The following is a 14,890-nucleotide window of genomic DNA, read 5'->3' as shown; positions in this document are numbered from 1 at the left end:
TACATCTACGGTAATAGGGGTATGTCTATACTGTTTGTAAAGAGCCTCATTTTTCTACTATTAAACAAAAAAAAAGCAAAGAAGCCAGAAAAAAAACGGATGAAAGTTAACCCAGTACACCTTTTTGTTTTGACAAAATTACACTGCAAATCAGAGTAATTTGACATCGTCCACTTGTCCTACAGCTGCATTTAATAAGTTAGAACAGTAATGGAATGCTGAACGTGACTACAAAGCTACTCACGAAGTAAGCACTATATTCAAACCTTTAATAAAAATATTTTTCTCACTCTTCTAGCCGAAAGGATGTACCTCCTGGTCGGTCTGCTTGTCAAGAAAAAGTCTCTTTTGTTGATAGTCAAGACACGACTTTTTTTGTTTCAAGCCGAGACCAATTAACTTAAGTTCAGTGTCGCAGCAGTATTTTATAGAGCTGTGTGTTTACAAATTACGAGATAGTTAATGATATCGTACAGTGACAAATAAAAAAAAATTAACAAAAAAATAGAACTGTGATTCTCCGTGATTAATAAATAATAAATCATTATCTATGTTAAGTAATAAAAAAATAAGAACTTGTTTTCGTAGTTTAATAAAATTTAGATGGTTATATTTTATTTTCTTTGTGATTTTGTGTCTATTCCTACGACTTCATTTTTTATTTTATTAACTTGTGCATGTGCTTTTCGACCCCCGCCCCCAACCTGCAAGGCTTCGCCTTCGGCTTGGCCGATGCTGGGTCAGCGGGCGTCAACACACACATGTACGGCAGCACAGCAGCAAGCATAATCGAGCAACGAGCTGTCAGCTTGTAAGCTCATACTGGTTGCGCATACATCCTTAATACCCATACACCTCAGCGTATGCTGTATGTACAGGTATTATCAATTCGAACCGTACTTTCGGCTAGAGGAGGAAGAAAAGTACTGTACGATACTCAGCCGGACAGTTTGAGTCAAAGGCATGTGACTTATGACGGCCTCAGCTTCGCCTTGGCCGTCATAACCTCGCAGCCCTAAGCTCTAACTTTCCAGCCTAGTGTCGTCATCTACTATATATGTTCCATTTGGCAATTATATTAACTAACTCCTAGCCAAAATTTGGATAAACTACTTAGAAAATAATATTATACAATGTCATCTGAACAGTAAGTTATTATTTTATTATCGTTACGTGAATGATATTTTTTGCTGTAGGACTAGCACAAACCAACAACTAGATTAATTTTTAATAAACATTAACACAATTCACAAAAATATTGAATTAACAATAGGTAAAGAAATTAATAAAAAAAAAACCGAGTAAGAAGGCTTACTTTCATACAATTTTTTAGCAAATAATGTAATAATAAATATAAGTATACCTCGTATAAAACGATATTATGTACAAAGGTGGTGCAATTATTGTGAGAATAAGTAAGCCTACGTTAGGAAGGTGTAGTTTCAATAAGTATTTTAATATGTTAGATAAGAACACTCATAAACAATAGTGTATAGCACAGTACAATATAAACAATATGGCAGCTGGCCAGTACAAGACTATGCTCATTCATCGAATTTTCCGATGGTTTTAAAAAAACTTCCTAAGAAAATGAGAAATACTCTTATAAAATAGAGAATTGTTTAGCTGTATTCTTTTTACATGTTTAATTAAAAGAACTTGTAATTTAACATGCAACTTTATGAAAAAAGTACTTTAAATTGGGTTTGTATTATCTACACAAAGCTCCCATTTTTATTTGTTTGAATGATTACTATTAGATAAAACTGTTTTATTTTTAGATAGATCTGTAATTTTTTTTTTTTTTTTTTAATTACACAAAAAAAAAGGGACTAAGTATTTGTAAAAGCGTGTATGTAAGTTCATCCTTATAAGAAAAATAATTTTCAGTGATGCAGCATGTATTTGCGCTTCTCCCACCTCTCTGAATTTAATTTTCATTTACAAAGAAAAAGTTGTAAAGGAAGAATACATAAGAAGAATCAATTATTGTATTTATACAGTATGAGTTTTTTTTTAATTCATCAAAATCCTGGAAAAATAGGAAAAAACTGAATGTACAATAATATTTGTACTTTAAAAGTAACAAATTAATGATGAATAAATAAATGTTCAAAATTTTTGGAAAAAATCGTGTATCAAAAAAAGTACTTTATTGAATAACTTATCAATTTAATGTTAATTAAGACCAAATAAATGAAAACATAATAAATAAAATTTTACATTCAAAATAAGTTCCGAAATGTAAGATAAAATGAAGTAATTGGTTTTCCATTGTCGGGCCCGCTCATAGCAAACTGGGTTAGGGGTTTGACCAGTGTGCAAGAGGACGGAAGCTTAAATCTCTTTAGGAACTGTTTGTTTTACGTCAAGAGGGGTGAAGTCAAGGGGAAGAATCAGAAGATCAAGCAAAATTCACTTCCGTTACACTTTTTCTCAAGGTCACCATTCTGAGATTGCTGATTTACTCCGTAAGACAGAACGCTCCTATAAAAGTATAACTTTAAAAAATTAATTTCTTAGATGTAACAAGACTTCAATAAATAATTAAAAATATCTAAACGAATACCATAAAATAATGATTTTAAGTTTTAGGTTAGTGAGAACAAAGTTAAAAAAATAAGATACGAAATAGATATAAAAAATTCACTAACAAAAGATGCTACTGCACAAAAAAATACTTTGTTAAGACATAAAACGAAAAACTATCAGAAGGTATAAAAAAACATTTTAATAAGTATAATATACAAATAGTGCTCAAATCTAGTAAAAGCTTACAAGAAATTATCAAAAATGATAAGGATGAAATAGAGAAAATAAATAAATCTGGCACTTATAAACTCAGTTATAAGTCTTGTAACAAAAAACATATAGCTCAGATAGGAGGAGCTTTCGAATGTAGGATAAAAGAACACAAAAATGCCTATTAAAGAAGACTAGATACTTCTGATTATGCTAGCCATCTAATAAACTGTCATCATACTTTTAATAAAAACCTCTAAATTCTACATGTATGTTATAAAAGTACAAAACTAGATTTATTAAAAGCATTAGAAATTGATAAATTAAAAAATTCAGATGTTTTAATTCAATGATATGTTAAACCTTAACAATTCACCTTCACTAAATCTATATCGTTTATAATGTATCTATGTCGACTATGTACAATGTCCATGTAAGGTAACGATCCATTTATGTGTTGTCATTATAGTTGTGTATTTTTTGAATGTCAACAAAGTAAAATAATAAGTCTTGTTGTACAAGCATCTTAAGAAGGTACTGTAATACCAAAAGGGCCGTAAAGTTTGTGACGACTTAAAAAAGTGAAGATCAACTAATAATAAAAAATCATTTATCTATTTTATGAATCTCACATGGATCTTTAACAAGTGATAACCAATACTATCATATATTTTTCATTTATCAATAAAAGGAGTTTTTGTACTAAGCTAGATTTACTGTCTTGTCATACTGCACTGTTTAAGACAGAGTGACTGTGCAGAATGCTTTTTTAAATTTCTTTTAGACTTGAATCATAATTGTTGCTCATGTGGCTAAGGGTATACGTGTCTGATTATATATGACTGGTACGAGCGTAACGTTAGAGATATTTTTAGCGTATAAAGAGTTCTTATAAAATAATCGAAAAATTCGAAAACTGTGGTCAGTCTCTTAGTTGCGAGTAACTAGCTAGCGTGGGAACACTCTGTAACACAGCTGTACTCCGTATTTTATTTATTTCTACAGTACACTTTTTATAATCGCTTATTTTTTCTATACTTGAATATTTATTGGAACCATACGTAATATTCAATATCCTCATTTCGACGATGATTGCAATACCTTTGATGCATGCATAGCAGTGGATTATAAGAAATTTGATGCACTAAACTACTACTAGCGCCACCCTAGTGGCTAGAAAGAGAACTCTACTGGGGCCTACCTATTTTATGACAAAAATATCATATTTAATTTCAATTTGTGATTAAATTAGTTACGTAGGTGATGAAAAAAGGACATTTATTGAAAGAGAAAACATTGAAGACACTAATTATGTAATATTTTATAGTATAACCTTGATACCTATCAACAAAGCCTAAATAATATTGTTTGTATTAAATTCCAGCAATCTGCTTAAAGCTTTCCACAAGATTATTATTATTGTAACTAAAAAGAAAATAAGAAAAAATTCGATTGTATATGTAGTTGCAAAGGTGGATGGAATGTCACGTGTAAACGATATGTTGCAATAATAATGTTTTCACAAGGTATCAACTTAATGTTTATGTCTAACACTCTTTGTAAAATTCGTTCGTTTTATTTTGTTATTTATAAGTACTAAAGAGAACAACATAAAAGCTGTGACGTGTATGGATTTCAAATAAATATAGGAAAAAAGTCACCTACCATAGTAAAGGCTATGTACAAGATTATGTCTGTAAAAAAGTTTTGTCATGGCACTGTTAAACATTTAAAATATTAGGTTCTAGCAATCAGCAATTAAATACCACGTTACTTAAGCCAATTAATTTGAAAAAGTACAGTTATTTTTATGAATTACTTTTACCGGTATAAAGAATTAGCCGAAAACACCCTTTGAATTTGTATTTTTAAATCTTTTTTTGACAAGTTCTCATTTAAAACAAATATATTTTTTGGGCAGTTCACACTTAGAATATGCATTCCAGTAGAATTCTCTATCACAATCTGACACAGGAATTATCATGCTGTACTCCTGCAATCTTTTTTGCAGTGGTTTGAGCTACCGCATCAATAGCATAGCTTTGCTCTATCTTCGTTTTTGCAGTCATTGGATGCATGTCCATATAACAGATATCGGAAGCACCTTATCACAGTGAGCCTTTTTCTTACACGGCAAGATAAAAATCCAACTTCGACTCTGCCTTAGTGTTCTACTTGCTTGGCAGTTGCTTTATTAAGGGTTACTAAGGCCATTCTTTGTTCTCTACCGTTTGCCTTGAGGAGTTGGACCTTTAGCTTTTGATTTTCGTTTTCGATAATCTTTTAAATAGACTCCTCAATTTTATGTTTTTTAACGATGCTATCCAAATCTTGACTTTCGAGGGTCAATTTATGTGCAGTATTTACCACCATTCGTTGGTCAGCCACTGACTCTTTTACATGTTGGGTAAAATTCACAACATTTTTTACTCTTTTGGATTTTAAAAGCAGATCTCCTATCTTGGTGGCAATGACACTCTCGACCACAGCTCCTGTCTTTTCGGAGATAAAGCCAGCCAACATCATTTTTAGTATTCTGGTAAAGGTTCTTTCTTCCCTAACCTTTACCAGGTTTTTTGTCATTATACAAGGTACTTTTTTCTGGCCACTGCTTTTGTGAGGAGAGGCTTCTTTCCTTTTGCTACCAATAGCCCTCTTTCAATTAAATCGTCAGCTTTTTACCACTTTTTAGGGCTTTCCGATAGGCTCCTGTTTTTTTGTACGTGCTGTCTCCTTAAGGCCTATGTTCAGAGTCTTTTTTTGCACGTGCCGACGGAAATTATCTCTTTTCTTTTCCCCGTATTGCAGGAATTTGAAACGTTCCTTCCACCATTTAGTATCGTTGTCTTCTTTGACAAGGACAAATCCTTTGGTATCCTCAGTTGCTTTCAGTTGTTTAAGAGTAGCATTAAGGGGGTTAGAGCAAAAAATAAATTTCTCAAGACAGTTTTCGAAAAAATTATAATGCGTTTGTTTTCATTACGTTACCAACATATTGAAATTTCAGGAACCGCAGCGTCACAGTTTTTGAGAAAAAAAAAAATAGCCAACTCAGTATCTTATACACAGAATCTTATTAGAACATCGTTACGACATGTACATTTTTACCAACAACTTGGAAAATATTTTTACAATTCTTTCAAAAAACTAGTATGTATTGTAAGTAACAATTAAAATAACATATCCAAATTTAAGGAAGCAAGCCGTCACGGTTTAAGAAAACTTAAATTAAAAATTTTACGAAAATGCTATTGGTATATCTATATACAGCAGATGAAAAATAAAACTTCTATTAAAAAAAAAAAATTATACTAAAAAAAAAGTAATCTTCTGCTGTACGATATGAAATAGCTCACATGATTTATTAAGAATAGTCATAAAATACACTTATTTTTAATTTGAATTAACTTTTAAGACTGGCTGTACCACTCTTACCCCCTTAATACCATTTTATACTACCTTGGCAGTATTTTCATACTTCTCGTTTACAGCTTCGAGTGTTTTTTTGAGCTCACTAATTGCAAGCTAAACTGACTCAATCTCTTCATTTCGCATTGTTCTTAGCTCTGCACTATTGTTTTCCAACGATTCAAGCTTGTCTTGCGTCTGATTATTAGAGATGGTAACGTTGCTGTCCACACTGACGTTGCTGCCAATAATCGAGACCGTTTTTTCATCGTCCCTTATCTGAAAACGGCCACGGAACATCCATCAGTCCCTGTTGACCAGAAATAGCGTCTTTGTACCTACTTTCCCCGTCCCCCCCCGAAATCTGCGGGGCCTGCAATAGTTATCCGGATTTTCACTGGATCAAAACTGCCGTCTGATTCCCTCTGCGAGGTTACTGCCTGGGGTACAAGTTTTACATCGACGTTTTTCATTTCTGGCATCTTTTTTGTGACGTACTGACCCGTGAAGGCTAGCAATAACTTTTTTTCTAAAAATAAAGATTTGGACAGGGTTAAAACCAAGGCAGCAATGCTCCATGTTTTCGGAGAAAACTGCTACTTGCTCGGGCAGGACGGGAATTGCCACGCACCCTCAATCCCACGCACTGAGACTGCCCTGGCGTTGTGTAAGAACTTTTAAAAGAGTGATTGAGTGTAGTGAGTGTTTATGTAGAAAAACAAAAGTGCTTCAGTGCAACACGCAGCAAGCATACAATTCCACAACCGGAAAAGAGAACTCACCAAAACAAGCTGGTGTAAGCAATGCACTAAGAGTGCCACCATGCAGCGTCCTTACTGGCAGTAAGCAAAGACTAGTCAGCCCACCACTTTTTTTTATTAACTAGGCGTGCTACCAGTTATAATGTTGTTACTTAGCATTATCAGAGCCTCATCATCCAACATCACCCGCTGCCTTGGATAGAGGTTACCGCTTGGGGTACTAGTTTAACGTTGATGTTCTTTATTTTGAGTTCTTCTTAAGATCGTGTTGACCAGTGAAAGCCAACACTCCCTTTTTTGCCAAAAAAAAGTATAAGGAATGGGTCAAGACCAGCGAAGCAGCCCACTCTGTTGCCAAAGATAGGCGCTACTTGCTCGGGCCATCCAAAGGTCGCCACTCTCCCTCAGTCCTACTCATAAAGACTGTCCTGGCGTTGTGTGAAAAGTGTTAAAGTAGTGATTGTGTATGGTGTATGTTTACTTTGGTACACTACAGCCGTCACAGTAAGATGAGAAGCAGGCATATAATTCCGAGACCAGCGCAGACAACCTGCTAATACGAGCTGGTATATGAAATGCACTAAAACTGTTACTATGCAGCCTTTTCAGTGATTGTAAGCCTAGTTAAGTCAGCTTAACACGTCTTTTCTTATAAGGTGGGCGGCCATATCAGATGTAATTACCCAGAATTACCCGGGCCTCATCGTCCAGCTTCACCTGCCACCAGGCCCCTCATGACAGCCAGAGAGAGACCCTAACGCACGTTATCTGAAACAACTTGTCATCCACACCAATGAAAGCAGAAAGCAAAAGGCTCAGGTTCCCACAGATACAGATAAAAACGCCAGCGTCGCACAAGCCTTCCGATCCGCGCCCCCCCTCCACTGCCACCTTGAATATCCACCCTAACTGCCCTGTCTTATTTCAGATCTTAAGAGCGTGCCCCTATCCACCACCCAGGGAAATGCCAGGTATAGAGAAACAAGCTAAAAAAATCCCTCCAGGAGTTGTAGTAGAAGTGGTAGTAATAGTTGTAGTAGAAATAAAAGTAGTAGTGATAGAAGTAGTAGTTTTTATTATGGAGGGAGGGTAAAGACATTAAGGCACACCACAGGGGCAGAGGTAGTGTGGGACTCAGTGGATTTTTTTTATTAGACCACCCATATCCTACTGTTATACTGTTGGCCATTAGAAACGTCTTTGTTCCCCCCCCCCCCTAACCACCAATAGTCCGTTGGGCCTGTGACAGTCGCCCAGGCTTTCACCGGATCGGAACTGCTGGTGAATTCCCTCAGAGAGGTTACCGCGTGGGGTACAGGTTTTGCATCGACGTTTTTTATGTTGGCATCTTTTCAAATGTCGTACTGACCCGCGAAGGCCAGCACTTCTTTTTTTTCTAAAAATAAATATTTGGAAAGGGTTAAAACCATGGCAGAAGCCCTCTCTGTTACCAGAGAGAACCGCTACTTGCTCAGGTAGGCCAGAAATCGCCACTCTTCCTTGATCCCACCCACGGAGACTGCCCTGGCGTTGAGTAACAAGTCTAAGAATGGTGTTCGTGAGTAATGTATGCATATGCTGGTTTACTACAGTTATCCCAGCGAGACGAGTGGCAGGTGTACAGTCCCATAACTGCGCAGACAACCCGACAAAACGAGCTGGCGTAAGGCACTAAGGTGCCGCTATATGGTTAGTGTAGTAAGGAGGTAGAGCCTGTATCTGAGAAGAATGTTATAACCTTCGCTATAACAGTAGTAGTAGATGTTTTTTTTTTTTTTTTTTTTTTTTGTGGAGGGAGGAAAAATGCATTAAGGCACACCACAGGGACAGCGGTAGTGTAAGACTCGGTGGATTTTTTTTATTAGACCACCCATACCCACCTAAACCCCCCCCATGCCGCATGGCTTTTGATACACCCTGGAACCGCGTTAGCATTAATTCAGGGTGGAGCCACCAGGGAGACCATCGCGTCTCACAGTATTAACGAGCTAACTCGCCACCATTTTCTAGAGGTGCTGATGCTCTCGAGTTCTGAAAAGGACTCGGGATCCCTGAGGACCAGCACCTTATCTAGCGCTTCATAGTAGGCCGCTTACTTAGCCAGCACCACTATAAGCTTAATGCTTTTCCTTGCTGATAGGTAAGAAGTACCCAGCACAGCGTGGGGGCACATAAGCCTGTCTTCCAATTCAAGGCCTTTTTGCCTTATTTTGATCCTGCTTGGGCCTTTTCCCTGACCTCTTTTAGGGCTCTTTTAAATAAAGGGCAGCTCCCGCTGCCTGCTTCGTGCTTGTTGTCCGTTGTTGGGCAAAGGAAGCACCGTGCTCGGCCTGGACACTCTTTCTTCCGGTGGTTTGAGCTTCCACACCGGAAGCAAAGCTTCGATCTGTTTTCGTTCTTACAGTTGCCTGAGACGTGTCCATATCCCAGGCATTTGTAACATCTTGTTACTTCAATTCTTCTTCGTATTCGGCAGCTTACGAAGCCAACTCGTAACCTGCCTTCTTCTTCTACTTGTATGACAGTTGCTTCGTCCACCTTTATCAGCGCCAGCCTCTGTCGTCTGGCATTTGGCTTTAAGAGAGCTACTTCTGGCTCCTGGCTTTTAAGTCCAAAAGTCCTAACGAAAGCCTCTTTTACCTTATCTTCCTCTACAATAGCATCCAGGTCTCGGACCTCTAATGTCACTTTTTTGTTGCTTATTTTGTGACGTGGTAGCTGAAGCTATCACGTCACTACATACCTATATTTTTGGCGAGTCATTGGCGGCTACTGAGTCTTATGATACTGTACATGTCTTATATATGTATCGTTTCACAACACATTTTTAATGTGTGTTCTCGATGCCACGGACTACGAGCCAAGAGGAGAGAGGAGGACAAGCGGCAACGAGAGCAGTTGACGGTGTGTGAGGTATTGTTGAGAGAGTGTGAGTGTAAGAAAGAGAGGGGAGATGGAGGAGTTCGCGATGCGTTGGGAGAAAACCAAGGGCCAGGTTGTCGCATTAGGAGTTTAGTTTTGGAAACCTCCAACAATTTATTGGATTTTAGGAACGTTGGAGGTTCCGAGATGTGACGGGAGGGGCACGCTGGTCTATGCAGACTTTCTGCATAGTATAGCAGAATAAGTACCGCGAGAGGCATCAGAGAGAGCAGAGTCAAGGAGGATTGCAGGAATCACGACAGAGAGAAGACCAGAATAATGACGAGCATCCGCGAGACGAGAACAGGAGATATTTAAGAGCAGAGTAGGCTGGATAAAAGAATTTGTGAGAGATAGGGAAGTGATAGGGCAGAGGAAGGGATTGAGGATAGCTGGGTCAAGGTCGAGCATAACGAGAGAGCAGCTGAGGCTAGAATAAGGGAATTTGCGAGGGACCATCGTACAAGAGCAACGGAGATCGCCTAAGGCCGAGAGCATTGCCAAGCCGTCACGACGAGTGAGACGAGTTCCAGATAGTTGTACCCCGCAAGGATAACCAGGAGGTAAGTGTGTTGTAAACAGTGCACCAGGTGGTATACGGGATAGTGTTGGAACGATCTGAGCGAGCGCGGGTGAGTGTGTGTAGATGTGATAAGGGGATGTAGTCGTGGGTAGAGGTGTTATCAGAGTTCAGGGCATTCGAGAAAGGTCGAGAGACACGAGGTGTGAGTGGGGTTGTGTGCGAGCGTGTGCGTGTGAGTGAGAGATTCAGGTACGGGTCACCGCCAACCGAATAAAGGTTAAGGCCGACGGAGGACGACAAGGAGGCGCTCACCCCAGGACATCTACCTCGAGGACAGTGGAACAATATATGTATACACACACACACACACACACACACACACACACACACACACACACACACATATATATATATATATATATATATATATATATATATATATATGTATATATATACATATACATACCTACACAGAAAGAGAGAGATTTTTGATTGTAAACGAATTTATCAATGCCAAGGGTGAAACACCTGAATGGCAACACATCAAATATTACATAGGTAAATAAGGAAATATAATAACCGCAAAGAGTATAACAAATATATAGTTATAACTTAAGAATAACACATTAACAATTGAACTAACATAATTACAATGGCTTGCATCCATTAGGTATGGTGCTAGTTTACAATAAATTATAAGCATCTAAGTAACATATAGTTAAACAATAATAACTAAGCACTTTGCCAGATTTTATAATTACAAATAGTAACGAATAATTATCATTTTATTTTTCAATTTTTTATACCATGCCATCGGCCTCGGCTAATAGTTTCCTGTACAAAGAACTCTTGAATTCAGTTAAAGTTTCGGATAAACGGATACGCGCCGGTATAAGATCCCAAAACCACGTAGCCATTTGCGAAAACGACTGCTTATAGGTGGCGAGCGTTGCACGAGGTCTCTCAAACAACGAAGGCACGCGCCTCTCGGAACGTCTCAGCCCCTCACGTGCCGCAGGGAAAAGGTCAAACAAGTAACTTGGCTTCGCAATGGTAAGGATCCTATAAGTGCTAACACCAAGAAAGTAGTTTCGTCGAGCGCCAGGGCGCAACCACTTAAGTCTGGCATAGAGCGGCCCCAGGGCGGCGTCACGTCTAGGATTAAAAATAAAACGAACAACAGTATAACACAAGCAGTCGAGTTTTGTGGCCAAGTAACCAGAAAGACCTGCGAAAACCAAGCAAGCATAATAAAAATGCGGCCATATGAGTGCCGTAGCCAACTTTTCTCAAAATTTAGTGGACAGCAATCTGCCCTTGTATCGCAAATGATAGAGAAGACCGTGCACCCGTAAGCGAATAGCAGCCACATGCCTATTCCAAGTGAGATCGTCGGTGAGATAAGCACCTAAGTCCTTTACACAGTCACTTCAAGGAATGACATGCGTGCCAGCCAGGATAGGCGGTAAAACCGCCTTGTCAACACGCAACAATTGCTGACGGGTACCCATCATTGTTGCCTTGAGCTTATTCCAGCTGAAATCCAACCCATGCTCGTCCAACCATGCCACTACACCGCTAATGTCCTAGTTCAACAAATGAATCGTGTGACGTGCATCGGATGGTGCACTTTGGATATAGCACTGCAGGTCGTCCGCGAAAAGCACACCCACGCTATTGCGCAGCACCGACAGTACCGAATTTATAAAGATGAGAAAAATAATAGGTTCCGTGGAAGAGCCCTGTGGTATTTCCGAAGTACTGGGCAAGGAAGCCGTACAATCACCGCTTAAATCCAATGCCACTTGAGATCGACCCGATAACTGTGAAACCACGCATTAGCGTCGGCAGAAAAACCCATGTCAGCCATAATACGCAGGAGCACGGCATGACCAATCGAATTAAAAGCCCTTCTAAAGTCAAATAATACAAGTATTGTAATCACACCGCACTCCATCCCCAAACGGATGTCCTTGGTAATCTTTAAGAGTGCCAATTGCGTACTATGGTGGCGCCTAAAGCCCGACTGCATCAGTGAAAGTAAATTCTGGTTCTCCAGGAACGACGACACCTGCTGCGCGACAATTACATCAAATACCTTAGCAAAGTGGCCCAAATTCGCAATTGGCCTCACATCGTTCGGATCGGCTGGTAGAGAAATCTTAGCCAAAGGGACAATAGCCGATTTTTTCCAATCAGTCGGGTAAGTACATGTAACGAATGAATGATTAAAAATAAACGTTAAAAATGGGACGACAACAGACATAAAATCACAAAAATAACGCAAGGACAAACCATCGGAACGACGGCCTGTAGTTTTAGCCATGCATGTTGCCATGGCCTAACGAACCTCCAAGGGGGACACATGATGAAAGGAGAATCTGACCCCATCAGTCCCGGTAACAGCCAAAATTTGTCGCAATTCCGCGACGCTACACGGGGGATGCACACAGGCGGCATCAGAAAAATGACACGACAAAACATCGGGAGCGATACGCGTCAGCGGAGAATCAGAAGTGCCACCCAACAAGCCAAACCTGCGCAAGAGCCTCCAACAGATCGCTGAGCTACGCGAACCTTCTAGAGACCGCCGCAGATTCTCATCTCGCGCCGCTGATATGTCTTTCTTCAATATCGCTCTCACACGACGGTACTGAGCCAGTCCCTCGGCGCTCTCCAAGTCCTCTTTGCTTCCTTATGGAGTCTATTGCGAGTCTTACACCGCTCCCTTAATTGACGATTGAACCAAGGTGCAGGCCCGTGACGTGCGGTACGCTGCACCAGAGGAGCATGAACATCGAGAAGGGGGACCACGGCCGCACCGAAACCATGCACCAGGTGATCGATACTCATGGGGACATCGGAAACGCTCAAGCTCGGCAGCCGTGAGCAGACATCCGCTCAAAAAGTCTCCGCTTTAAAATTGCGAAAATCATGAACAAGCTTCCCAACCAATACACGGGGTGCTGCATTATATTATATTCAGCATACAAAAAATCGTGTCCACTTATACATGGGGCGTCGGAAGACCAAAAAGAACGCACTTTATGCTCGGAATCCACCAGTATGACATCGAGCCAAGTATCAGCAGTGGCACAGTGATGCGTTGCACCAAATGGAACCGCGTACAGCGAATTCTCAGAAAGCAGGCCACGCAAATGAGTCCCATAGTAGTCATTACTAAGAAGATCTGAGTTCAGGTCTCCCGCTACGATGATGTTTGAGAAGCCAGTAGCCACACGTTGAAGGGTATCGAAAAACTCAGATAGAACGTCCCCCTTCGGGCGCCGATACACCGAAGCCATCAGAATACGCACACCAGCCCAAATCCTAATATTTAAAATCAGATATTCCGTCTCATTCAACCTTGTTATCTGAGGAGCCGAGACAATGCCATAGCGAAGATCACTGCGCACGTAGCACGTCACTCCACCACCCTGCATATAAGGGCGTCTACCACTGGGAGCCCTCAACCCTCTGTCGTTGCGCACCAAGTCAGTGATAAGGCGTTAACCACGTTTCTGAGATCGAGAGAATATCAATATCGTAGTGTGACAAGTTGTAGGCTAAAAGCTGAAGATGCTCGTAGATACGGCGCCGCAAAGCAGTCACCCTCAATATATCGGCACAAAGTCCCTGCAAGCTCAATAACGCAAGAATTCTCTTAACAAATACAAGAGGCTCAACATTTGCACTCAACGGCACTCCAGTCACCTTAAATTCTCACGACGCAGAAGCACTTTTATCTAAGTCAGCAATCATTCGATGCTATCGTGAACGGCAGACGCAAGGGCACAGCAAGCTGACCGGCAATTGAATCCGTCACTTCGTCGCCCAACAACCGGGTGGACGAGCGCCAGTCTGCGGGAAGACGCGAAGGGTGACGCGGCCGTGCCGATGCTAAACCCCTAGCCAAATCCCAAAACTCTCGCGTGCAACAGGAATCCGCGCCCTTAGCAGAAAGCAACTGCAGCGCACAGCTTTTGTGATAAGTGCAGTGACACGACGCGCACGATCTGCCGCGACTAGATACCGATCTAGAGCACTTCGGGTACTGAGGAACTTGGCTGCTCATCTGCAGCAGTTTATGTCAAATATAACAATAATAACAATGGGCACAGTTAGAACATTGAGAAAATAAATTAGTAAAATAGTAACGGCACGAGTTTGGCATAAATTTACAGATTAATTCAATACTGTTTGCAGGCGAGTAATAAGCGCAAACTACAAGACAGTTATGGCATGGTATAATTTGAATACACACACAAAATACATATTAGTTAAATACATAAAACTAAATGCCTTTTATTAAGTTACACGTAGAGTACTAAACACAACATTCATACAAGAAACGCTGACTCTCTCTTTTGCGCGCTCTCTCGCTCGCGCACTCTCGATTGTTTACTTCAAAAATGATAATACTCGTGAACCCAACGGTTGGTAAACAGTAGATATAATGAAATGTAGCTATTAAAAACAACTGTATCTATGTTGATACAACGATCGATAAAAACACTCTCAAGCTAATACAATG

General features: G+C 39.9%; 1 protein-coding gene across 1 annotated transcript in view; it reads left to right on the top strand.

Moving 5' to 3' along the window:
* Dpp10 (Dipeptidyl peptidase 10) overlaps positions 1 to 14,890 on the top strand; it is a 1,604,019-nt gene that overhangs the window by 905,695 nt on the left and 683,434 nt on the right. Inside the window, exons 11-16 of the mRNA XM_089594726.1 lie at positions 11,296 to 11,707; positions 12,416 to 12,559; positions 12,619 to 12,755; positions 12,847 to 13,006; positions 13,113 to 13,241; positions 13,343 to 13,526. Coding sequence (XP_089450852.1) covers positions 11,296 to 11,707; positions 12,416 to 12,559; positions 12,619 to 12,755; positions 12,847 to 13,006; positions 13,113 to 13,241; positions 13,343 to 13,526 — 1,166 coding nt within the window. The remainder of the gene's footprint in view (positions 1 to 11,295; positions 11,708 to 12,415; positions 12,560 to 12,618; positions 12,756 to 12,846; positions 13,007 to 13,112; positions 13,242 to 13,342; positions 13,527 to 14,890) is intronic.

This window comes from Copidosoma floridanum, unplaced genomic scaffold, assembly GCF_036245765.1.
Source record: "Copidosoma floridanum isolate Cflo_tuat_1 unplaced genomic scaffold, Cflo_Japanese_pri ptg000021l, whole genome shotgun sequence".
NCBI classification, from domain to species: Eukaryota; Metazoa; Arthropoda; class Insecta; order Hymenoptera; family Encyrtidae; genus Copidosoma; species Copidosoma floridanum.
The sequence above is the reverse complement of the archived record's forward strand: the minus strand, read 5'-3'. Positions and strand labels throughout refer to the sequence as shown.